Genomic DNA, 24,330 nt, shown 5'->3' on the forward strand with positions numbered 1-24,330 from the left:
CGCGATGACAGCTGCGAGCGACACGAATGCAGCCGTGACCGTCGAGACAGCCAATCAACATCGCGGAAGAGGCTTCAACGCTTCGATAAGAAATACATTCACGATAACACGCACTTTTTTAAATATAGATAGGATTATAATTTTATGAATGGAAAATGTACTAACTTCAGTCGCATGTGCTACCTTCCTTATCGAAGAATTAGGATTTTCTACAAATGGTTGCATCACATTCAAACTTTTATCGAAATGTGTCGCTGATTTTGATCTACCACTCCGCGGGCGGTTCTTGACAGATCCCGTTTCTTTGAATCGTCTGACAGTTTTTGAATTTCAGATTTTGAAATTGGTTCACGATCTACATAAGTATCGTTAAACAAAGTCGCTACTTGTTCGAAGGACCTAACGCGATCACAATATCTTCGCATCATCAATATTATAATTCTTTCCTTTTCAGTCAATATCATTTTGACGACTACCGAAGGTAATTTCTTGCTTTGCAAAAGAAATTACTTTGACTTGATATATGAATAAGTAATTTGTTACTTATATGACGAATACGATCGGCATCTAGTATCTAGCATCTAATAAATTTTCTTCGATAAAGGGTCCGATAACCAAAAACCTGTCGACATGTTTTTTGGGGGATACTACATGTGGAGATCACGTCTATGCTACCTTCCTTATCGAAGAATAAGGATGAGCTCCTACAAATGATTTGTAAGTCTAATGACAATTTACAAATAATTTATTACAATATGTACGCAACGAAACCTGCCAACTTGGCAGACTTTAGGGAACGTATATTGCACCAAGTAAATCTTATTTCACCAGAAACGAGACGAAACGTTTTAAATGAATTTTCATCTACGATTAGGTCATTGTCAAGCAGCAGATGGAAGACAGTTTGAACACTTAATTCAGTAAAAACTCGTCTACATACATACGCACACGCGCACACATACACACACTCACACGTACACACACACACAGGCGCGCGTGCACGCACGCACCCAGAGGTGTAAAGTCCGACTATGCAACCTCCATGCGGTACATCCTGAATAATAATACTAATGCTGGCGGCACCGTAAATTTCAAAGCTCATAACTCAGACAATTCTCAATAAAAATAGATCAAGTAGTGTTTTGAAAACGTCTCGCTGTCATCTTTAACACTGTGATAAAAAATGGGATGTTCCGTTTAAAAAAATCATGTTGGTCTTGACCTCGCCTTGATCCCTCCACTCAAGGTCAAACGGATATGATCATTCAATAGAACTTTTAAAACCTTACAACGTTAGTTGGAAACATTTTTCTCAGAAACGTTTCGTTTTTGACATATTTGACCGTTTCCAAACTTTTCTATCACCCTGTATATGTATGTATGTTATGTTCATATACAAACATATACAAACGCAATATTATCTTCGTTTAACTTCCTCTAATGATTGAACCGAGCTAAATAAAGATCGAATGTCTATGATACAAGTCATTCTTTTCAAATGTCTCCATAATCTTTTGTAGAATATTTAGTCTATATATATAAATTTATAGATGTAACTCACTATCCACCAAGTCATTATTATTAAAAAATTATTAGTAAACTAGTGCAAGAGATATTTGGGTAATTTAAACCTTTTCAAATTGTCCTACACAGTCTGTTCTATTGCATGACGTGCATTTATTTTCGCCAATTTTCTTTAAGGTTCCTATTATTTTGTTGCAGTCATCTTAAATAATCACGTTAAAAATAAAGAAACCCATGCTAAAGATTCCTACGATTTACGTTAAAATAAAAAAAAATATTCATAAAATATCCATTTATAAGACACTTGCAATCGATCAAACACATTTTTTAAATGTTCAGAAAACTTTTGTCGAAGCAATAAATAAATGGGTGAAAGTCAATGTGACAAGATTCTGAGAAGATATATCAAAAAAGAAGGTTACATATCATTAATTTTGCTGTTATTTATTGATTGTTAGAGTAAAGAGAAAGTTTTCGCAGAAAACTTATTAAAAATAATATTAGAAATTTACTCAATCGATTGTGTCATTCTATGAATATATTTTTTTATTTCGACGTAATTCATAGGAATTTGTAGTATAGGGTTCTTAACAACTCAGAGTTTCGCGGCTAGGGTCAGGAGTTTTAAAGTTCCTGGATATTCGTCACAACTATGTTGGATTGTGACATTAGAAGCGAGAAATGATACACTGAAAATTTTTGCGTGCCATTCTAAAGTAAAAATTAGTACAAAAGGATATCACTAAAACATATTTATAAAATTTTCCGAAAACAACCCTGTTCTTTTGACAATTAATCAATAATTATGAAATGACCATAATGTGAAGTTCAGTCGTATATATGTACAGTTATTTCATTTGACCAAGTCTTATATCACAGTCAATTTATATCTTATCATAGTCGTTTTATAGCTATTGATTGACCATCAAAAGAACAAGATAGTTTTCGGAGTACTTTACAAATATGCACTAGCAATCTTGAAGTATTCTTTTATATACATATTTTTTTATTTGAAAATAGCACATAAGAAATTTCATCATGTCATTTTCTCGTTTCTATTATCAATCTATTATCATATCTATTATCTATTATCTATGATCTATTATCATAATCAAGATATCAGAAAAAATATCAAGAGCCTTGACAATAAAGGCGCTACATGTGGAAAATAGAATACTATTATTATATTATAAAAGTAATAGAAATTTGTATTCAGTTTGATGTGCTTTACCTGCATACGACGGATGTTATACTGAAGTTTAGATACCTTCTATTATTAAGGCATATTCTAAGGAAAAATATTAACAAATATAATCAAATCGATTTATCAAAGTTACCTGTCTATGAAGAGCTTCCATGGCTAAAGCACCGGCCTCTTGTTCCTTCGGCCCTGCTTTGGGTTCCCTGCAGGCTAATATAGGACGGGAATACCTCGCTGCGAATTGTTTCTCGCTACCGAGAAAACCCGGCATCAGGAAATCAAACAGAGACCATAATTCGAGCACATTGTTCTGTACAGGTGTTCCGGACAATATGAGTCTGTGATTGGCATGCAATCGTTTGGCGGCCTTCGCACTCTTTGTTTTACCGTTCTTTATTATATGACCCTCATCGAGCACACAATAATTCCATTGACGGCCCCCAAAAAATTCAATCTCTTTCCGTATAATGTCGTAGCTCACGACCACAAGCTTGTAATGAACAACTAAAGGACGCAGTCTTTCGCGTTCCTGCGGCGGCCCGGCAAAGTGGATCACCGGAAGGTCTTTTGTCTTGAAGAATCTCTCTACTTCGTATACCCAGTGACCGGTAAGTGTTGGTGGACACACTACCAAACTCGGCGGCGCATCTGCATTGCGATGATGATCCAACGCTAATATACAAAGAGTCTGTAATGTCTTACCAAGACCCATGTCGTCGCACAATACACCGTGCAGGTGATAGCGATTCAAGAAATTCAGCCAATTCAAGCCCTGTCGTTGATAAGACCGTAACTCCGTGGCTACAGAAACTGGCAGTTCCGTGTCGGGGATAGTTCGCGGATTTAATAGTTGTTCCAAGAACAATCGCTCTTGCCTCTTCTCTTGCCTGTAAGAACAATATCGTCAGATGTCATAAAATAATTCATCCTATCTAGTCATATACTGCATAGGTATACAAATCTAATAAACTCTATCTTAATTAAAATATGCCCGTAGCGACTAAGCTCGCCGGTTAAAACCATTCTTGTTTCGCTTGTATAAATCTGTCGAAGTAATCAACAAATAGGCGAAAAATGAAGATGACAAAATCATGAGAAAAAGTAAGTTGAAAAGAAAGTTCGTGTATCATGTTCATTTTATTGTTATTTATTGATTGTATTAGAATAAAAAAAGGTTTCTGAAGCATTTTAGCATTTTGTTCAATCGATTGCAAATATCATTTTATAGATATATCTTCTTATTTCGACGTAATCCATAGGAATTTTTAATATGGATTTTCTCGCTTCTGTCACCCATCAAGAGTTCCGTAGCAAGATCAGGATCCATTAGAGAAGAAGAAAAAAATTACTTCTCTTTCAAGTTAAATCACATAGCCTTACTTATTCTAATTTGAGTTGAGTTCCATTTGAGTGAAGTACAAATCTATTAATATGTTGACCACTGACATTAAAGTTGACTAATGACATTAAAGAACCCTATTTCCGAACTCTATTTTACAATCAGCGTGTTATTTTAATATGTTAATTAATATTTCTTGTTATTCACTCAATTTACTTACATGATTACAACTAAAAAAAAAATCTATGTAAAAATTAACATATGAAATAAATTGTTTTTGCTCGCCAGCTACGAGATAACTGATATTTCTGGCAATCAATGTATTAACTAATTAATATCAAGATGTTAACAATTTCTAAAAACCGAAGTAACTTTCGGGAATGTCATACCCTAAGTGACTGTACTACTAAATATCTAGTAAATAATGTTCTATATGAGTAATGTGCATTAAACTTTTCCGGATGAGACAATGATCTTTATACTGCGAAAATTATTTCAATGAATGACAATAGTAAAGAGGACAATAGTAAAGATGACAATAATTAATATTATTGTTTCATCGATGAAATAAAAATTCAGGATCATGTTAACATGCAAGCGTATGTAACAAGTCTAAAAATAGTTCCTAATACGTTTTATATTGTCAAATATTTTCGTCGCTTCATGTTAATTTAAAAATCGTCTAAAGAAATATTTACAGAGTTTTTGGATATTAACCAAAGTAAGAAATGGTTAATAAGAGCAAATGTCAGTAACAAAATTACATTAAGAACAAGAGGATATAATTATATTTTTACAGTGCAGCATATGTTGTTATGATTGTTAGATTTTTAGTACAAGTCCTATTCAGATGAATGTCTCAATTTATAATTTGTAACAAGTATATCAGTTTTTCTTAATAAATCAACTAATATGAATCCACATTTATTCTAAATATTTGTTCTTACACTATATTTTATATCGATTATAACAAGTTTTGAATAAAATTACAGGCCATAGTATAAAAGCTGGAATATTATAATTATAAGCATGCTGCTGACAATGACAGGTTAAATAGCTAGAACTGACATCTTAGAAATTTGTAGATAATATTAAATGTCCATTTTGTAGATTTATACAATTATTCTTCAATTTTTCAGAACAAATTAAACTGTCATGTCACTAAACGATACTGTGTGGTTGTAAAGAAATAATAATGTAAAGAAATAAATTATTTTTATATATGAGAAAAATACAATATAATTAAAGTCCCAAATGTTCAAGCTTCCCAACAACCTTTCAACAAGCTTTCCATCAACTTCACTTATTTAGTTTAATATGTATATTATTAATTTATTAATATCATGAATTAGTTTGAGTATTAGTTGGAACATTCACCTTAGTAACAAACTGTTATATGTCAAAAACCATTTTATATCTCTCGACTTTTAAGCCGTGATAAGAACCTCTTTTATGCAGTCTTATCAAATTTAGAGTTTGTAACAAGTACTGTTATATAAGTTTGTTGTAAGATATGAATTTATATAAATATTAACATACACTAAATTTGGCGGATCTCCGATTGCCCCAGGATCCAGTGGTAATAATTGAACGAGCGTGGCGAACGTCGAGCTGCAAATCCATCTCACTGACTGATTCTGATCGCTCATACGTCCGAGTAACGGTACCATGAAGAGCACAGCATATGGTACTACTTGTACTCCCAAACTTTCGACAAGGCAAGCCAATGCTTCCGCCGCTCCTTGACGTACTGAATCGACGTTGCCTGGAGTTACAGTGCCGACAGAATTTCTCCTTTCACCGCCGCTTGTTTCCAACATCGGTATGACGGAGCGTATTATGTGTACCATCGTCTGAGAAAAATTTCACGTTATGCTTGTCGGTGCACACATCAATATGTATGTATCTTATGAAGAAAGGGAGAAAAAGAACGTTACCTTTTCCGTATTAAGTTTTGCTAACGTAGCTATACATCGTGCCGCCATGTGTCTGACTGCTTTGTACGAATGCGCTAATAAATTACACAAATGTGGCAGACGATCCAGCGCCGGTGGCAAAATCAACTTATTTAAACTAGGTGCCATGGTCTCCAAAACTTGTAAACCAAAGATCAATTGATTCCCTTCCTCCTCAATTATTTTCTCAGGTCCGACTTCATTCTTTACCTTCTTTAATAAGCTTGCCATTATTAGTTCCCAGAGATGAGGCAGACGAGATGGCAATTGCGGACCGAAAAAATCAGCTGTAAAAATACAATAATATTAACACATACATGTTTTGTATGTTCGCGACGTAAATCAAATGTTAATTAACGAGTTGGTTAAAGCCTGTATTATAATAGATATTGGAGATGAAAAACTTTGAATTTGAAATTAGAGCTTGAAATAACTGAGTTCATAAAAAATTAACGTTATACTTAATTCAGATGTGCGGAATATACAAGCAAATAATATAAAAATAATATAAAAATATGTTAATACATCAAATTGATGATGGTAGAATTGCAGCCAATTGCGATACGTTGATTGTTGATATGATATTATTCTTCCAAGAAAAAATCCACCAATGTTTTTGCACGACTCTTATTGACTTAAATTAATTGTTGATGAATTAAATTAATGAATTAAATTCAAATTATCTCGATTGCTAAATTTTTAATCCTTAATTCGCACAATTGTTAATCTCTAATATTTCATTTATAGATACGGATTTAATATATGCCAAAATCTAACGAAGTAAATTCATTATACCTATAGTTGTCAATGCAAAAGTGGCTCCTCGACGACGCGTTCTGGCGGCTTTAGCTTCCGGTTCTTCGCAAGAAAGTAACTCTTCTAGAGGGATCTCAGTCGTCGGCGGTCTACCGGGACTTCTAGTGCTCCCAAGTCCGCCACTTGCACCGCGATTGTACGCTATTCTCTCGGCGTGTTTTTGCCTATTATTCAACGTAAGAATTCCGTCGGTTACATTTGCGTCTCCTCCGCATGAAACTCGTGGTGTAAATTCCACGTCGGAACATAGAAATGCACATAAATTAGTGGAGATCTGCAATGGAAAAAAGACTATCATAAACTTTGATACTTTTGACAAGTTAAACTCATCACGACAAATTATATTTCTCATGTCGAAGTGCATGATGACGAGTCTGGCTCGGTTCAATGTACTATTCAATAAGTATCACACAAATTTATATAAAGAATATTTATATAGAAAATACTTATACAGAATACTCTGTGCTATTTTTAGCATTATAGTACTGTATGTTTCACAAACAATATACATCAAAATATTGTTATTATTATTATTTATTATATTAAAAGAGGTATGTATATTTTGAAGTGTATATATTAGAATATTTATATAAGAATAAGATCAATATCAGTTATAACATATTGAATAATAACTTTCGATGTAATGTTTGGGAAATATACACTATTATAACACCGAAAATAGCAAGGAACATTTAATATGAAAACAATAACCAAAGTTTTGATGAGAAAGTATCTTTAGAATAATCGGATCAAGCATTTCATAATGGCCCTTCAGATGAAAATTATAGGGAAATAAAAACTGGCAATGATGATAATACAGTATCAAGAGCTCGAAAATATGTAAGATATTTATCAAGCAGTGATGATAAGACTTTTAATAATTTATTATTAGAATAGATTTTGAGAAAAAGAAAAGATGTTCTGAAAGTAAAATCTTCAGAAAATTTCTGGAATAAATATATCATGTAACAATTATAAATTGGACCCATATTGAAAATGTTCCCAGATGAAATCGGTACTAAAGTGATATCATTCTTTACTATAAATTATATAATAAAAAATCCCAAGGCGCTCATACTTCTCGAGTGTTAAAGCTAGAACTATGTTGTAAAACAGAAATTTCATATTGCATTTATCTTTACCTTCACATTTGGCGACGGTTTTCTATCAACGCAAGCGTCGACCAAGCGAGCTAAATGCTTCGCAGCTAATTTTTGAAGTTCCTCATTTTCTTCGCGTTTTATAGCTTCCATCAATGGCTTTACCACTGGGTTAAGTGGCTGTGGTGATGGCGGTAAACAACGTAACATCGTAGCGGCACCGGCGAGCGCAGCTGCTGACATCACGTGCAACATATGTTGTTGCGTCATCGTTGTGGACGCTCCGGTTTGCAACGCTTGCCTCCTTTCCTCCAATTCATCGTTTAATTTGGGTTTTATCTTAATGTTTATTGGAGAAGAACTAACATTAAAAGGACCGCCTGGTTTCGTATGACCTTTGGCACCCATGGTGCAAAGTGTCGAAATTTTTTTTCCAGTGATCGTCATGATTTGGTCGAGAGTCATTAAACCAGTTGTATCCACTTCGATAGGCACCGGAAGTCCGTAATGCTTTAAGGTTGCGATATAATCTCGACTTTCGTGTAACAAACGAGTAAAAGCATTTGCGATTTCGTCATAGTATACACACTCGTTCAAACAGACCAGCAGTTTTTCCCTTTAAAAAGAAAAACTGTCGTTAACATCAAGACCAATTATATAAGTTATCTGAATTCGAGTACGACATTCGTCATGTGCAAGCAGAACGTTTGAAATTCGACAAAAAATCCATACTATATATTTTCTATGTAGTGCCTTTGTTAATAAGATATGATGAAACGAGCTCCGTAAAAACGTTTGAAAAGACATATCATGGATTAGTTTTTTGGTTTCCTAGCAAAGACAAATATAGACGTGGGGTCATAGTATATCGTATAGCATCGCGCATGGAATGTTGTATCTCAGCGTTCGCAATGTTATTCTGCCTTTTATTGACAACTAATATTTATCGACATAGTACAAGACATCTTTTCTATATATAGAACATCCGGGATATTTGGAAACGAAAAATTGTGAAGATTAATCGGATCAAAGTGAGAAGAAAAGTCAATTATCATTATGCAAAAACCGCAATAATTATTAAGTTATTAATGATTGAAAATGATCACATCTAGAGACTTTTTTAATTGATAACTTGAAAATTTTTGTACTTATTTGCAAAATGGTAAAGGATCTTTTGTTCAGAAACCTAGTCTATATTTATATGACGACTATTGTGTTTAGCGATAGATTCAAGATTTAGGAGTCAAAGTTCGATATATTCAAATCTATTGCTAGACATAATAATCATCACATAATTGTAGATTAGGTCATTTTGAATGAAAAAGTTCTTTACTATTTTGTAAATAAGTACGCACATTTTCAAGTTATCAATTAACCCTTTAACGCCTACTGGTAACTATAATTACCAGAAACGCATTTAAGAATCCATAACTTAGTCAAAAAAGGAGACATTTTCGTTTTCTTTGCATCACTATAAAGATGAATTCTTCTTCTAAAAAATGGTATATAGATTGTATGTAAATTCGGTTTAGTCTGTTTTTAGCTCAGTTTTAATGATAACATGTTTTGTCAAATTCCAAGTAGGCATAGTTAGCATTGTTACTGACATCTAAAAGTGCACTATAAATGAATAGATTGGTATTTGTTATAATTTTATACATTTGGAAGCTTTCTCAGATGCAAAATGTGAAATTAGAAGAATACAGAAATTCAAAATGGCGAATCCAATATGGTGGACACGAAAATCAAGAAGGGTGCGGTCCATCAATCGCTACAAATGCTTCGAAGTGTTTTTACTTCTCTCTCTTTCTTCGTTTGCATCCGGGAAATAGAACGAGAAAGAGAAACGCTTCAAAGCATTTGTAGCGGTTCCCGGACCGCACTTTATATCAACCTATTTTCGTGAAAACTGATGACCTAGTTTTTTATGTGGCGAAAAATAAAGGGACAATTGACTATCTAAATGGTGATCTATAAGATATTCTTCTGAAATAGTAAGCTTGACGCTCTGAATAATAAACTTCACTCACAAACATAGTAAAGTTTTAGCTCAAAAATATCAAGCTGACTGTCGGAGTTATGTCGTATAGATTACCCTTCATTTTCCTCTGTATAGGTTGCTCATTTCGTATATGTTTTTAGGATCCGTCATATTTACCAATAAACAAAAAACAAACGATAAAAAAAACCAATATAAAATTCTGATATTTTTTTTGGTTATCACTATTTATAGTCTTAGTTCAAAAAAACTTAAATTTTATTCTTAAAACACTTATAAAAAAGTCGGGCGTTAAAGGGTTAAAAGAGCCTCTGGGTCATTTTCAATCATTAATAACTTATCCTAATTAACTTATTTATATTAAGAACTTAATAATTATTGCGATTTTTGCAAAATGGTGGCGCAAAAAACTTAATTTTTCTTCTCTGTTTGATCTGATTAATCTTCATAATCTTTCCAAAAGATCCCGGATATACTGTATAATTGCCTTATATAACTTCCCTTATCATAAATATAATTATCCCACCGCGTAACGAGCATTCATATTTGCTAATTTTCTTTAATATCTTAATAATAAAATTTTATATTTAAATTAACGTAATAATAATTAAATACAATATTTAAATTAACAACATCTTAATAATAAAACATGAGAAAGAGGCATATTTAGCTTGATACACATATTCTTAATTGCACACGGTGGACATCGTATAGCGCATCTTTAATTCATACAAAATACGATAAAAAAGTCTTTCCGGTACCAAATGAAACTTAAATACAAGACCTATAAAAATCGTTAGATGTCACGAAACATGAAATTTAGTAATAGTTATATAATTTTAGACGTTACAATTAATTATAAAACGTTACAAACGTTTTGGCTTGTTTTGGATTCTTCTCAAACAAATTGCACACATTGTAATTGCGATATTGTAATTCATGCGTTTTATTATTGGATGTACAAATTAGTTCGGTCCGTTTTCAAAAGATGGCTCCGGCTGTTATGAATGGTTCATAGTGACTGCCGATTTTGGCGGTTTCAGAGAGATTAGACATCTGCCAATAATATTTAGTTTATATCGCTTTGAGTTTCATACAAAAACCTTGCTTTTTACAGTGTTGAAAATGTCGAATTTTGTGTTAACCAAGCAGCATTTGCGGGAGATTTTAATTTTCTGTTTTAATTGGAAGAAAAGTGCAGCTGAAACCCATCGAATGCTTGTTGAAGTTTATGGCGACGCTGCTCCAACATGATAAATCATGTAGGGAATGGTTTCGACGTTTCAAGGATGGAGATGTCAGCGTCGAAGACAAGCCTCGCTCTGGACAGCCAAAAAATTTCGAGGACAAAGAATTAGAGGCATTACTCGAAGAAGATCAGAGTCAAACGCAAGAGGAGCTTGCAGAATCATTGGGAGTGACTCAACAAGCCGTTTCCGTACGATCGAGAGACATGGGATTTATTCAAAAACAAGGAAATTGGGTGTCTTATGAACTGAAACCGAGAGACGTTGAAAGGCGATTTTTCACTTGCGAGCAGCTGATTCAAAGGCAACAAAGAAAAGGTTTTTTGCATCGGATTGTAACTGAAGATGAGAAGTGGATATTCTACAACCCCAAGAAGAATAAATACTACGCCAAGCCCGGTCAATTATTGCCATCGACCTCAACATCAACACCAAAACCGAACATATATGGTTCGAAGATCATGCTCTGTATCTGGTGAGACCAAAAGGGTGTTGTTTACTATGAGCTGGAACCTGCAGATCCCATTACGGGCGATCGGTATCAGCTATAATTGATTCGTTTGAGCCGTGCATTGCGAGGAAAACGGCCGGAATACGAGCAAAGACATGATAAAGTTATTCTTCATGACAACGCTCGGCCTCATGTCGCAAAAGTTGTAAAAAAATATTTGGAAACGCTCAAATGGGATGTTTTACCGCATCCGTCGTATTCTCCGGACATTGCTCCTTCTGATTACTGGTTGTTCCGAAGGATGCAGCACGATTTGGCAGATCACCGGTTCACTTCTTTCGCAGAAATCGAAAATTGGCTCCAAACTTGAATCGCCTCAAAAGACTAGTCATTTTCTCGAGATGGAATTCGAAAATTGCCTGAGAAATGGGAGAAAGTAGTAACCAGCGATGGAAAATACTTTAATTGATCTGTTCATTCATTTTGTTTTGAAATAAATACATTTTTTAACACAAAAAACGGACCGAACTAATTTGTACTCCCAATACACTGAGAAGGGTTTTACCCTCTTTGAAGTATACATTTTTCCCGACGCGTAATTTTCGTCGAACTCCCCTATAAAGGGTATTTTAATCCGCTGAATACGAATCTGAGGTCGAAAATTAGAAGTTTTCAAAATTCAAGATGGTGGATCGAAATGCTCAAAATTAGACTGACTTATATCAAATTGTATATTGTGCCAATGTTTTTGGGCTCACTGATTACGAATCTGAAATCTAAATCGAGAAATTTACAAAGTGGACTTGCAAGATCTGCAATGTTTCTTTGTGCTTGAAATCAGAATGAAACTGTTCCTCTTCCTTCCACACACATGATATTGTAAGGCATTAACTTTGAAATACATACTGTCTCTGCTTTGATTTGGATTCTCCATATTGGGACCGACATTTTGAATATTTTTTTACTTCGGATTCATAATCAACGATCTCGAAAACCTTCGGATACACTATTTGATGCGAATCGCTCTAATTTTTACAATCTGATCCGCTATATTGAGTCTGCCATCTTGAGTTTCTCAATTTCAACTTCAAATTTATAATCAGCCATTCCAAAAACCCCCGGATACACAGTTTGATGTGAATTGGTCTAATTTTCACGATTTTGATCCGCCATCTTAAATTTTGGGAAACTTACAATTATGACCTCATATTCGTGATCAGCGGTTTCGAAAACCCCCGGAAAACAAATTTTAGGACATATTATCAGAGCGAAATACATAGTTACGATAGATTTTTATAATCTATGTTTTTTTCAAAATTGAAACCGTCATATTAGTACAAGTTTTGAGAATTTTGAAATTTCGACTTCATTTTCGAAATCGATGTCCAGCGATGTCCAAAATCTTAGGGTACATACTATCAGAAAAATAAATGAAGAAATTTTTTATAGTTTGACGAGGTGCGACATATGCCACACCATGCTTGAAAGAGTTAAAACGAAACTGAAACATCTGTAACGTTTTATAATTTATTGTAATATCTGAAGTTATTTTATAACTATTAATAAATTTCGCACATCGCGTGCGCGGCACCCAACGTACGACTTGCATAGATTTCATGTTTCAAGAAATTTGATTTCAATTCAGTGTGTGCGCATAAAGATGCGTATCTCATCATACCTGAGTATGTCCGGTATCACAGGCGGCTTCAGAGGATCTACGTTCGCCCAGTGTGACATCGTGAGCCCTGCGACAGTACGTTGTAAGGCTGATCTTGAATTGAGATATGCCAGTAACACCTTAGCGTAACAAAGCGTAGGACTTTGTATCTCCGGTGTATAAACAACACCGGGCGCTGGTTGCACCACATAATACGACAACAATCCTAGCATGCGAGACGCCCTGCAACGAACCTGTACCGCGTTCACCTTTCGCACATTCTGTGCCACCGTCTCGATCCCTCCGATGTACATCTTCAGTTCGGACAACGACTTTGTGTTCACATTGGTGTTACTGCTATTGTCGTTCGAGTCAGACTGGCCGTCGGAATAGGTGATCGTCTGATTATACGGCTTAGTAATCTTGGTATTACTGGTTACTGTCACCAATAAACTTGGGTTAAACGGCACATGTTCCGGCTGCATAGCGAGACAGAGCCACGTACTGATGAGAGGGCATGTCGCATGCAGCAATAATTCGAGATCACTATTTACGACTAGATTCTCCCAGACGTTTTCCGCTACGTCCTGTATTGCAGGAATATGCTCGATCAACACACACTGATACACATGTCGCAATGCTTCCTGAAGTCCAAATGCACCGTTCTCGCCCCATCGTTCTTGCTTGTCCTCGTTACGATCGTCGCCAGTGAGAGTTCGCATCGTCTGCAGTGTAGCTTTACGTACGCTTGAACTCGGGTGGCTGAGAAACGGCCATAAACGTGGTAATACCTGAACACGATTTAATTTCTATGGTCAGTTCTTTTTAACTGCAATAAATTAGGGTGAGGAGAAATATAGTTGTCTCCCTCTCCCTCTCCCTCTCTCTCTCTCTCTCTCTCTCTCTCTCTAAGTTATTGCACCAGTTTAGCAGTGCAGCTAAAAAGAATAGACCAATAGTTTCCCATACTTAATGAGTTTTGTCATCCCATTATAATTTTCTACAATTAATATAACTCTAACTGCAGTTGAGGTTCCAGTTTCCACATTGCCAACATTAAAATTAGCTACGTTTGCATAACCACTTCAAATTGGTTTAGTGACATTCTATGTTTATATGAATGTAATGATCTAAAAGCGATTTAATAATTCCTGCTGTTATCGTTATTAATACTATATACTATACAGGGTGTCCCATTTAACCTGACAAATCGTAATATCTGGAAAACTACATGTCGGATCAAAAAAAGTGGGTAATGAAATTTGTTCGTCTCGAAGGGGGACATCCAATGATATCAAACTCGACCTCCCACCCCACTCCCGGGGGGTGAAAGTGGGGGCAACTTTGAAATCTTAAATGGGAACCCTCATTTTTTGTTACAGATTCGGATTCTACACCACAAAATACGTAAGTTTCGTCTGAAACTTTTTTTCTTATTCGTAATAGATGGCGCTGTAATCGCAAAAAATTAGATTTTCTGCAATTCTCCAGAAATGATCATTGGATTGAAAAATAAAAAAATACCTGTTCAATATTTTTAAAAATATTTTTAAAAAACATAATAACAGTTATTCCCCCCTAAAACAAGCACTCCGAAGGGAACAAAAAGCTACTACGTCCTCGTCGTTGTTCCTGGGTAACGCTAAAAGTAGTTTCTCGGAAAAATTCAACGCTATCTATCACGCTATCTATCAATGAAAAAAATTGTTTCCATAAAAACTTCATGTAAAATCTAATTCTGCAATGAAAAATATGGGTTCTCATTTGAGATTTGAACGTTACCACCCACCCTACCCCGAGGGGATGGGGGGGAATAACTGTTATTGTTTTTTAATATTTTTAAAAATATTGAACAGATATTTTTTTATTTTTGAATCCAATGATCATTTCTGGAGAATTGCAGAAAATCTAATTTTTTGCGATTACAGCGCCATCTATTACGAATAAGAAAAAAAGTTTCAGACGAAACTTACGTATTTTGTGGCGTAGAATCCGAATCTGCAATAAAAAATGGGGGTTCCCATTTAAGATTTCAAAGTTGCCCCCCACCTTCACCCCCCGGGAGTGGGGTGGGAGGTCGAGTTTAATATCATTGGATGTCCCCTTTCGAGACGAACAAATTTCATTACCCACTTTTTTTGATCCGACATGTAGTTTTCCAGATATTACGATTTGTCAGGTTAAATGGGACACCCTGTATATGTATATCTAGTTATAACATCCGTTTAAGTTAATTTTATATTGGTTGTGTATATGAAATATGAGTTATAATTTGTATGATTTGTATGGATGTTATTAATGTTCGTTTCTGCCTAAATTGAAGTCTTTGTCTAAATAAAATTTAAACTCAGGCTCTTGTTCCCTCGCCGGTCATCTTGATAATGTCAGAAGCTAACGTTAAAAATTTCTATTGATTATATTAGAGTAAAAATATATATTCATGAAGTGACATTTATAATCGACTAAGCACATTTCTAAATCGCCCTGAAAACGTTCTTTCTACTTTAACAATCAATAAATAACTGTAAAATTAATGATATGTAACTATTCTTTTCAATTTACTTTTCCTTATAATTTCGTCACGTTAATTTATTGATTGCTTTGACAAAAGAGGAACTTTCGAACATTTTAGAAATGCATTCAATTGCATCATTTTGTAGATACATCTATTTATTTCGACGTGATTTATGGAAATTTTTAGTCCGGATTTTCTCATATCTAACGTCATCAATCAAGAGTTCTATGACAAAAGACCGAGAATCAAATTTCATCGTGTAAAAAATCGGTTTTAGTAACCATTCATATATACACATAATTGCATATCGTTAACAATGAACGCATATTTGCAGACAAATGTTTTTCGAATAAAAAAAGAAAAAACAACCACTATATTACCTGCGATAACGGTTGAGGTTTTAAACAAGCTTGTGCGGTCGGCAATGAAAGTATCGCTGCCAACAGACCCATGAAACTGTTGCAGGCGGCTGCAAGATCATCTTGTTCTTTCAATAATCGCCAAAGCCGTGTCACGATCGCCTCAAGCTCCGATGGTTTGAATAATCGTGGGAGTGCCGATGCTACCGGTATAAGCGCACTTGCGGCAGCTGCACCAACGTCGTCCACAGGATCAGACAATCCTTGTATAACAGAGGGAAACACTCTTGGCAGTACTTCATCCAATAAGTCGTTCCGTACAGCGAGTAAATATTTGAGCGCAAGAAGAGCACCGTGCCTGGCCTCCCACTCGTAGTGTTCCAGTAACTTCATCATTACTGAAAGTAATCCATGAAAAACGTCAACTGTACCGTCGACCTGTGACTTAGCCGGCACTAACATCAGAAGAGAGCCTAATGCTTGCGCACATGTTTCTCGTACTGGCGCAACGACTTGATCGGAAACGAAGTCTCCAAACCGATCAAGACCCAATACGCATAATAATCGTAAAGCGGCGTCAGTTATCCATCTGTGATGGCTCTCTCTCATTTCCTCCAATGTCTGATCTCGAGATTTGCCTGCTCCTACAAAGCACTAAAGGTTAATATTGTCCAAAAAATCAATAGGTACGATTTACATACCTCTGCCATGGAGTCTTATAAGTTCGCGTAAAGCCGTCGCTGCTCCATGACGTACTTCCCACTTTTGACTGAACAAGTCCTGACACAGACTCTCCGCGAAAAATTCTAAAGGCCAATCTATGACAGAATCTGGCCAGCATCCAGTTATATCTGGAACGCCGCTCGCTTGCTCGTTGTATGCGCTGGTTGACTTTGATCCAGCATCCGATGAGATCATTTCCTCTACTAATATTTTTTTGGTTAAAGGTTCAGAATCGTCTGGTGACTGGACGTTCGTTGAATTCACATGGTCTTCGCGATCATCAGGCTCACGTGAACGTTGCTTCGACACTGACTGACGTGCCTATATTATTAAAATATGAATTGTCAACTTCATTGCAAAATTTATTTAGTTAATATTAAACTACGATTATTTTAAGATTATTTTAAGATATATTATTTTTAAAGTTTTTAATAATATATGTTTGCTGAAGGTGCGAAAGATAACTAAAATATAAATGCTGATTTTTAATAAGAGCTAAACAGCACAACGATACCTTGCGCTTTGCTCTGTTCATTTCCCTTCTGCTTAATCCTTCTGACTGTTTTAAAGTCTCATTGACAGACATCGTAGTGTGTTTCGTGCAGCTCGATTGCATTGTAAGGTCCTCAATGGTAAATAAGTCAGCAGTGAAATCCATTAGACGTGGATGAAAACCTAGTTTCATCGCTAGGTTTTCCTTCTGGTCGGGTACCGAAAGTTGCTCTCCTTCTGCTATGATTAAATCATACTCACTGCCCTCAGATCCAGTAAGATGTGTACTACGAGCTAGGACTTTGCTCACATCAAAGTTTTCTAATTTCAATTTTGCAGAGGTCTTGCGTCTTGCTGCGTCTAATTCATCTGTTAATACAAAAAATACAATCAAAGCTCCTTCACTCCTCTTTTCTTGAAAAAGTTTTAGTTACTCATTTGTTAACATATAAGAATTTTACCAGGTTTTTTATTAACAGGATCTGGATTCCAAGATGGTACTTGAGAAAGTATAGCCTGCACAGCATGAGCAGCAGATATTCGGGTGTCCCATTGCGAAGATTTTAGTAAGGTAGAAACTCTCGCTAACAAATGATGCAAATCATGAGGATGTAGTCTCTGTGCCTCTCCCAACTGTTGTGCAGCTGCTCGTTTGGTTGATATATTTGTCCCAGTCTCCAACAGTATGAATAATCTGTCTAATCTATAAAAATATAGACAAGAAGCAAGTATTATTATAGGCATAATGCAAATTACAGACATGAAGAGAACTTATTGCTAATTATTATTTATGATTTTAATATTACAATATATCACATTATTATTTGTAATTTTAATATTACAATATATCGTAATATATGAAGCATTCACTATGTTATTATAAACATCTCAGAAATTTGATTACGTAAAAATATTTCTTTTGATATTTTATTTAGTATTTTAATTCTCACAGTATAAAAAGGTATTTTTTTTATTCATATGCAAATACTTCCATTAATATTTATGCACTGAACATAGGATATACATGTAAAATCTAGCATTATATCAAAGTATACATAAAGTGTGAATAAAGATTATGTAATTTATTTCATATAAATTTACCTTGATGTCATGATTGTGTGTAATATTGTTGGATAGATCACCTATGAATACCTGAAGTCAAATAATTATAAGCTCTTATTACTTGTTATTATTTGTGCTTGTTATTGTTTGTGTTTGTTATAATATTCTCAAATATAGTGTACATATACATATATACATATATATTATAAATTTATACTAACACTATCAAGTAGTTTTCAGTAGTACTCAAACCATCGATTCTCCAGCTCTGATATGAAACAAACTAAAGTTACCAACTATGCAATATTAGTCAAGAACTTAAATTCCAAAATTATATGAATATGATCAATGTCCTTTATTGCATAAAGGAAAAGAAAACAACATATGGAGCATGTTATGTAGATAATCCTTTATATTATAGCATGTGATATATGCTAATATATAATGCTGAAGCAACGATGAATAATTATTGATACTTTCTTCTGATATCTTGAGAAGAGAGTTTGTGAGAAATGATTTTTCACTGAAAGAGAGAAGTATCGTAGCAACCGATCATCAAAGCTAGAAGGGTAGCTTCGAACACGGAAGAATGCGAAAATGAGAGGATACGAAAGGATAACATGAGGATGGGGTGGAGACGAGAGAGAGGAGAGAGGAGGAAGGAAAAGAGAGAGAGAGAGAGAGAGAGAGAGAGAGAGAGAGAGAGAGAGAGAGAGAGAGAGAGAGAGAGAGAGAGAGAGAGAGAGAGAGGAGAAAGAGAGAGGAAGAGAGAGGAAGAGAGAGAGAGAGCGAGAGAGAGAGGGGGAAGGGAGGGGGGAAGGGAGAGGGGAAGGGAGAGGGGAAGGGAAAGGGAGAGGGAAAGAGAGAGAGAGAGAGAGAGAGAGAGAGAGAGAGAGAGAGAGAGAGAGAGAGAGAGAGAGAGAGAGAATAAAAAAGAGAAATAGAAAGAGGGAGAGGGAGAGGGGGAGGGGGAGAGAGAGAGAGACAGAGAGAGAGGTCCAGTGAGAACGCGTCTCGAGACCATCGCCCGATATCGCATGGCTATACTATCACAACGGGATAGTGGACACGCATAAAGCGATCGTGCATAACCCGTCGTCGAGGGACGCACGCAAAATCGCAGAGCATCAGGCCGAAGCGCAATATGGACATAACGAGCACGAGTCGATCGCCAAGAGTGACACAGGGGTGACGTGTGTACCTGTTCTCTCTCGGGAAGCGTTCTCACTGCCTCGCACCAACATCAGCCAACCTGCATTGCCGTATCCCAGCGTAGCACGCTCACGAAAGTCACATCACGCTGCGCGTGTCGCGAAACTGCGCATACGTTTGTCAAATTTCTCGGAGAGAAACTCATGTTACAAGCATCAAATTTATACTGACAGCCATATTGCTGGTGAGCCTGAGTTTTGTCCCCTGATTTTGCTCCCATTGGTCAACAACGCGCATGTCACATGTCGGCCGGCCAATCGCTAAACCGCCGCTCAACGATCGCACGCAAGTGTATGCAACGCATCTACCGAAGTTGCGCGAGAGCGTTTCGCGTTAGATGTGTGCGACATCGAGTTAGTAGTAGCGTCACTGTTGGCCTGGTGAATTATTCATTCGTTGTCAATAACATCGAGAGTTTCGCGATGATTCTGCAATGTTAGGTACCATCGGTGGACGGCATGAGTTTTGCAGCAGAAAATCAAATCGAACGTTTAACAAGAAGAAGAAACGGAAATATATGCCGAATCTCGTGTCCTGTAGGGAACGAATAAAAATGAAAAAGCCGACAAAAAAGAAAAAAATGCGAATGGAATCGTCGACGGCCAATACGTTTCATTCTGAACACAAAGATTTTATCTTAACATGTTGACCGCCACAGTGGTTACTCGTGATCGGCGTTACTAAATTTTTTAAAGCGACTAAAGGCCTGTCCGTTTTGTCTGCACTATTGAACTGGTGTATTAAGTTAAAGTGAGACAAATGTAGGTTTTCTCACTTCAACTTGTTGCACCAGTTCAGCAGTGCAGACAAAACGAACAGACCTTAAAATAAGATGAACATAATTAAATCGGGAAGGGAAACAATTTTGAACATAAATAGTTACATAATGCTGTGGATTAAAAAGTGCGGTATTAAACTAATTAAAAATTTGTATTAGACCGCATATATTTTATAAAAATTAAATACAATATACTATATTAAAACATTTTAAGCAGAAATAGGGCTTTGACCATCACAATTTTTGCAGTATGTAATTAATTTTTTCTACGATTTTTTGCATTTTGCGTACTGAAATTGCAACATTTTTCTTGTAACATTTCTTGTAACAAATGTTTACAAAATTTTCATATGCTTGTTCTGTTTTCTTTTGAATTTCATGATGTAACTTTATCACAAGAACATTGTTCTAGGCAGAACAGAAAATTATGATGACTCAAAATGATATAAAAAACTTTTTTTATAATTCAGTCATTTTCTCGTCACTTTGATGTTATCGTTTGTAATTTTTTGTTTTACTTAAGTGTAGGGCCATAATATAGTTATGGGTGACCATCAGTGAGATAAACTATTATAAACACTATTGATAAAGATATGATCTTATTTAGTTACATTAGTTGATATTTTATCATTATATGCTTAGAATAATGAAAATTCTATTGTAGCCTCCAAAACAAAAAAAAAACTTGCATGTGTCAATGTGTTAAGATATAATTATTTTGGTAATAAATAATATCTTCACCAATTTTCAGAATTTTAAAATAAAAGGATTAGCTATTTAATTATATTTTATAATTTTTTAAGAGAAAGTTTTTAACTATTTAATTGTATTAATACCCATACAACAAAGTGAAAAAAACATTGCTGCAATGTTGGAACAATGTTGCAGCAATATTGCTGCAATTTCTGTGCTATATAAGTACGAATTTTATATCTCTAAGAGATGAAAACAATGATAGCATAAAAATTTCTGTATCCTAATTGCAAATTAAATTTGATTATCTTTGCATTGTTTTTGGCTTGTTTTTGCCCGGTATTGGAAAGTAATAAATGGTTGCACTCAGCAGGAAAGCTGTTTTACAACTATTGTAACATTTGTGAATCTATTCGACATATTAAATTTGATTGAATCCAACAGCGTACACCAATCAGATTCACAAGTTTTACAACAGTCGCGAAGTAGCTTTGTTTCCTGAATGTAACCAATGAGTATATGCATGCAATTGACAGATATTATTTTATTTGAATAAAAAAAGGAAAATATTTTGTTGTTGCCATTGATTAACTTTGCAAGAATATTCGCGATTATGTTTATGTGGTAGCAGCAGGCTGTGATGCTTTATCGTTATTTTTTGTTGGTCAACTATACCTCGAAATACACGATGTATATATCGTGCTAATTACATGTTTGAAGATATATGTATTTTAGGAGCGTCACTAAGATATATCACTAAGAAAAAAAAAACGAAATTACATAGTGATTAAATGTTTCTCTTTGAAACAAATACAAGGATATCGTGGTGCAATTTCCACGATTGAAAGTTAAACGTGCTTTCAGCATTGAAGTTTTATGAAAGGATATATGAATCTCCTAAAAACGAGACTTTGAAAACTAACTTTGTTACACATATAAATTTGGCATTAAATGTTTAATTTTCTTCTAGTAATTTAATTCTTCTAATAATTTAATTTTTAAAAATAATGGAAGACTTAAGTTATTGTAAAATTTGGATGTACATTTGTGAAGTGCATTATCATAACATTTTTATTTGAAATATTTTTGAAATGTATCTCATGATTTTTCTCGACAACATTCACATAGAACTATGTATACCATATTATCTTTGAAGATGTTTTATTTTCTAAAATTTCATGCTTTAAATTCCTCTTAAGAAAATATATGCTTCAATTTATATATATATTTTTTTTTATATAATTTCTATAATATATTTTTGAGAAAAAAGTCAGAATCAAACAGTTGTAACAGTTCTTTTAAACTACTTTTTTAGTTAAAGTAGATTGTACTTATTGTACTTTTTTTTAAATGAAATAGATATCCAAATAGGGTAGAATAAATACCCAGATAGGTAAAAATACCCAAATTAGCAGATTTGGTGTAGTGTCTGCAATTAGCATTGAAAAGAGAAAGAATAAAGGTTCAATACAATATTAAGTCAATTAAAAAGAAAAAAAATCCTCCTGTAAGAAGTTTCAACACTTTTTCTTCAATGAAGTTAGGAATGCATTAAATAACAATGATTGTAAATCATTATTTACAAACTTACATAATTAGTTATAATATAACTAATAACATAATGACAATATTCAGGAAAAACATGAATATTTTTATTAGTTTTATCTATATTACTTGGTTAAGACTACAAAATAAAGAGCCAATAGTATCATATGTAGTCTTAACTTATTCTGGTTCCTATTGTATCCAAATAATATACAGGTCTGCAAGCAGAGTGATTTATATTTATGACAATTTGGTAAGCTTTTAACTTTACTAAAAAGTATTTAAATCATCTTGAGAACAGGTATATATGCTACAATGGTAAGAATTAAAATACTCAATACAGAATTTGTACTGTACTTATGTCTATACTAAGAATATTTATTTAACATGCTTTAAACATGATCTCGTACACATTTGATACATGCATTTCCTTTACTGAAATCAAATCTATCAATGCGTTCATAATAGAACAAGTTTAATGATATTTGTAGTTCCTGTGATGACCTGAAAAAAGAAATGCAGAATGTCTTCATCAGTACAATTATGTTTTTATCAGAATTAAATTAATTGCCTAATGTTTTGTACTCACTTATTCTTTTACGATTAATTATGTAAAAGAATATCATCGAGCCAACTGTCACTTGAAAGAATGGCGCAATGCCACCCTTTCTAGGTTGTATATATTTGTGTTGCCAACGCCAAAATGCTGTAAAGTAGAGAAAGCAGACATAAGATGTTACTTGTATATCAAAATATTTGTTAACTTGTAGAAACTATTCGAACGTTATGATGAAGTCGGTGTTATGCAACTTTTGGTGAAAATGGTCTTCGTGGAAAAAGTACCTCGTGAACACGCTCCCATAAATGCTCGCGGCGTTTTTTCACGTCTTCCAAGCCAGGCCGGAATATCTTTGAGTTTCAAATCCAAAAATGGAGTATCAGCTACATAAATAAGAGGTCATTATATAAGATTATTGTCAATTCGGCCAAGTTAAAGATTAGTATGTATGGGTATATGTGTGCAGGTGGGATAAGGGAACTTACGTTTTCCGTAGAAGCGTGCAGGATCGTACGGTCCGTGTTCTACAGGATCATACGCATCAGGATATCCGCCGATTTTCAATTTATCCATGATGAAATGCTAAATTGCGATGGACCAATTTGTGTCAGTTTTATCAGATGTGATGTCGACGGAGTACGTACTTACTGTCCTTTTTCTCTTCCCTTTCAGACGTTCGCTCTCCCTCAGTTCAGTTCAGCTCAATAATGGCTGCGTTCAGTAGAACAAAATGATCAGTGAGCGCTTAGTGATTATTGTCTGTGATTGGAGTATTCTTTTAGATTCTTCATAGACCCAGAAGTATCTACCAATCAGGAGCGAGAATCACTGAGCGCTCACTGATCACTTTGTTCTGCTGAACGCAGCCATTGGCTCCGGGGAAATAAGGTTTCCCCATATGTTATTCCTTATGTCGTATCTTCATATAAGGGACTCGATTCCGTAATTTTTATCGTAGTGAAAATGCGAATCATATCACGTCGCGTGATTCCGAAACTTTCGTTATAGTGAACAGAGAAAAGCCTGAGAGCGAGCATGGCTGCATTTACAGCGTTAGGGAAAAGTTGGCTGATTCGAAGCGCCAACTGGGTCCATTTTTCATG

The 24,330-nt window shown here is 34.8% G+C and overlaps 2 protein-coding genes across 8 annotated transcripts; both read right to left on the reverse strand.

The window, feature by feature from the left end:
* Positions 1–2,746: 2,746 nt before the first annotated feature.
* On the reverse strand, positions 2,747–20,156 carry LOC105183129 (TATA-binding protein-associated factor 172). 6 transcript variants are annotated; one of them, XM_025304072.1, is made up of 13 exons: positions 19,693–20,155; positions 18,662–18,708; positions 18,480–18,530; positions 17,840–18,081; positions 17,401–17,747; positions 16,865–17,207; positions 16,185–16,807; positions 13,311–14,080; positions 7,978–8,551; positions 6,815–7,109; positions 6,002–6,306; positions 5,604–5,917; positions 2,747–3,612 (listed from the first exon to the last, which is right to left on the reverse strand). In XM_025304072.1, exons 3-13 carry the CDS (start codon positions 18,488–18,490, stop codon positions 2,826–2,828), a joined length of 4,611 nt encoding a protein of 1,536 aa, XP_025159857.1. In that variant the 5' UTR covers positions 18,491–18,530; positions 18,662–18,708; positions 19,693–20,155; the 3' UTR covers positions 2,747–2,825. The 6 variants fall into 6 exon arrangements, with proteins under 6 accessions (XP_025159857.1, XP_025159858.1, XP_025159855.1 ...); XM_025304073.1 differs by having other exon boundaries at positions 18,662–18,723; XM_025304070.1 differs by having other exon boundaries at positions 19,642–20,155.
* Positions 20,157–23,013: 2,857 nt separating this feature from the next.
* On the reverse strand, positions 23,014–24,032 carry ATPsynF (ATP synthase, subunit F). Of its 2 annotated transcripts, none has more exons than XM_011141026.2 (5): positions 23,876–24,032; positions 23,713–23,809; positions 23,512–23,610; positions 23,258–23,374; positions 23,014–23,172 (listed from the first exon to the last, which is right to left on the reverse strand). In XM_011141026.2, the coding sequence occupies exons 2-5, from the start codon at positions 23,798–23,800 to the stop codon at positions 23,144–23,146; spliced, it is 333 nt and encodes a 110-aa protein (XP_011139328.1). In that variant the 5' UTR covers positions 23,801–23,809; positions 23,876–24,032; the 3' UTR covers positions 23,014–23,143. The 2 variants fall into 2 exon arrangements, with proteins under 2 accessions (XP_011139328.1, XP_019696957.1); XM_019841398.2 differs by having other exon boundaries at positions 23,872–23,953.
* Between the last annotated feature and the right edge of the window lie 298 nt (positions 24,033–24,330).

Source organism: Harpegnathos saltator, unplaced genomic scaffold (assembly GCF_003227715.2).
Source record: "Harpegnathos saltator strain DR-91 unplaced genomic scaffold, Hsal_v8.6 scaffold589, whole genome shotgun sequence".
NCBI lineage: Eukaryota > Metazoa > Arthropoda > Insecta > Hymenoptera > Formicidae > Harpegnathos > Harpegnathos saltator.

Bases quoted from the DNA above. Each gene is read 5' to 3' on its own strand.
- LOC105183129 (XM_025304075.1), bottom strand. The intron at 8,552-13,310 runs GTATGATGAGAT...TTCTTTTTAAAG, and splicing joins GTGATACCGGACATACTCAG to GGAAAAACTGCTGGTCTGTT. The intron at 5,918-6,001 runs GTAACGTTCTTT...AATTTTTCTCAG, and splicing joins CAAAACTTAATACGGAAAAG to ACGATGGTACACATAATACG.
- ATPsynF (XM_011141026.2), bottom strand. From the start codon at position 23,800: ATGGATAAATTGAAAATCGGCGGATATCCTGATGCGTATGATCCTGTA. The intron at 23,375-23,511 runs GTACTTTTTCCA...TCTACTTTACAG, and splicing joins TATGGGAGCGTGTTCACGAG to CATTTTGGCGTTGGCAACAC. The intron at 23,173-23,257 runs GTGAGTACAAAA...TTCTTTTTTCAG, and splicing joins AATTAATCGTAAAAGAATAA to GTCATCACAGGAACTACAAA.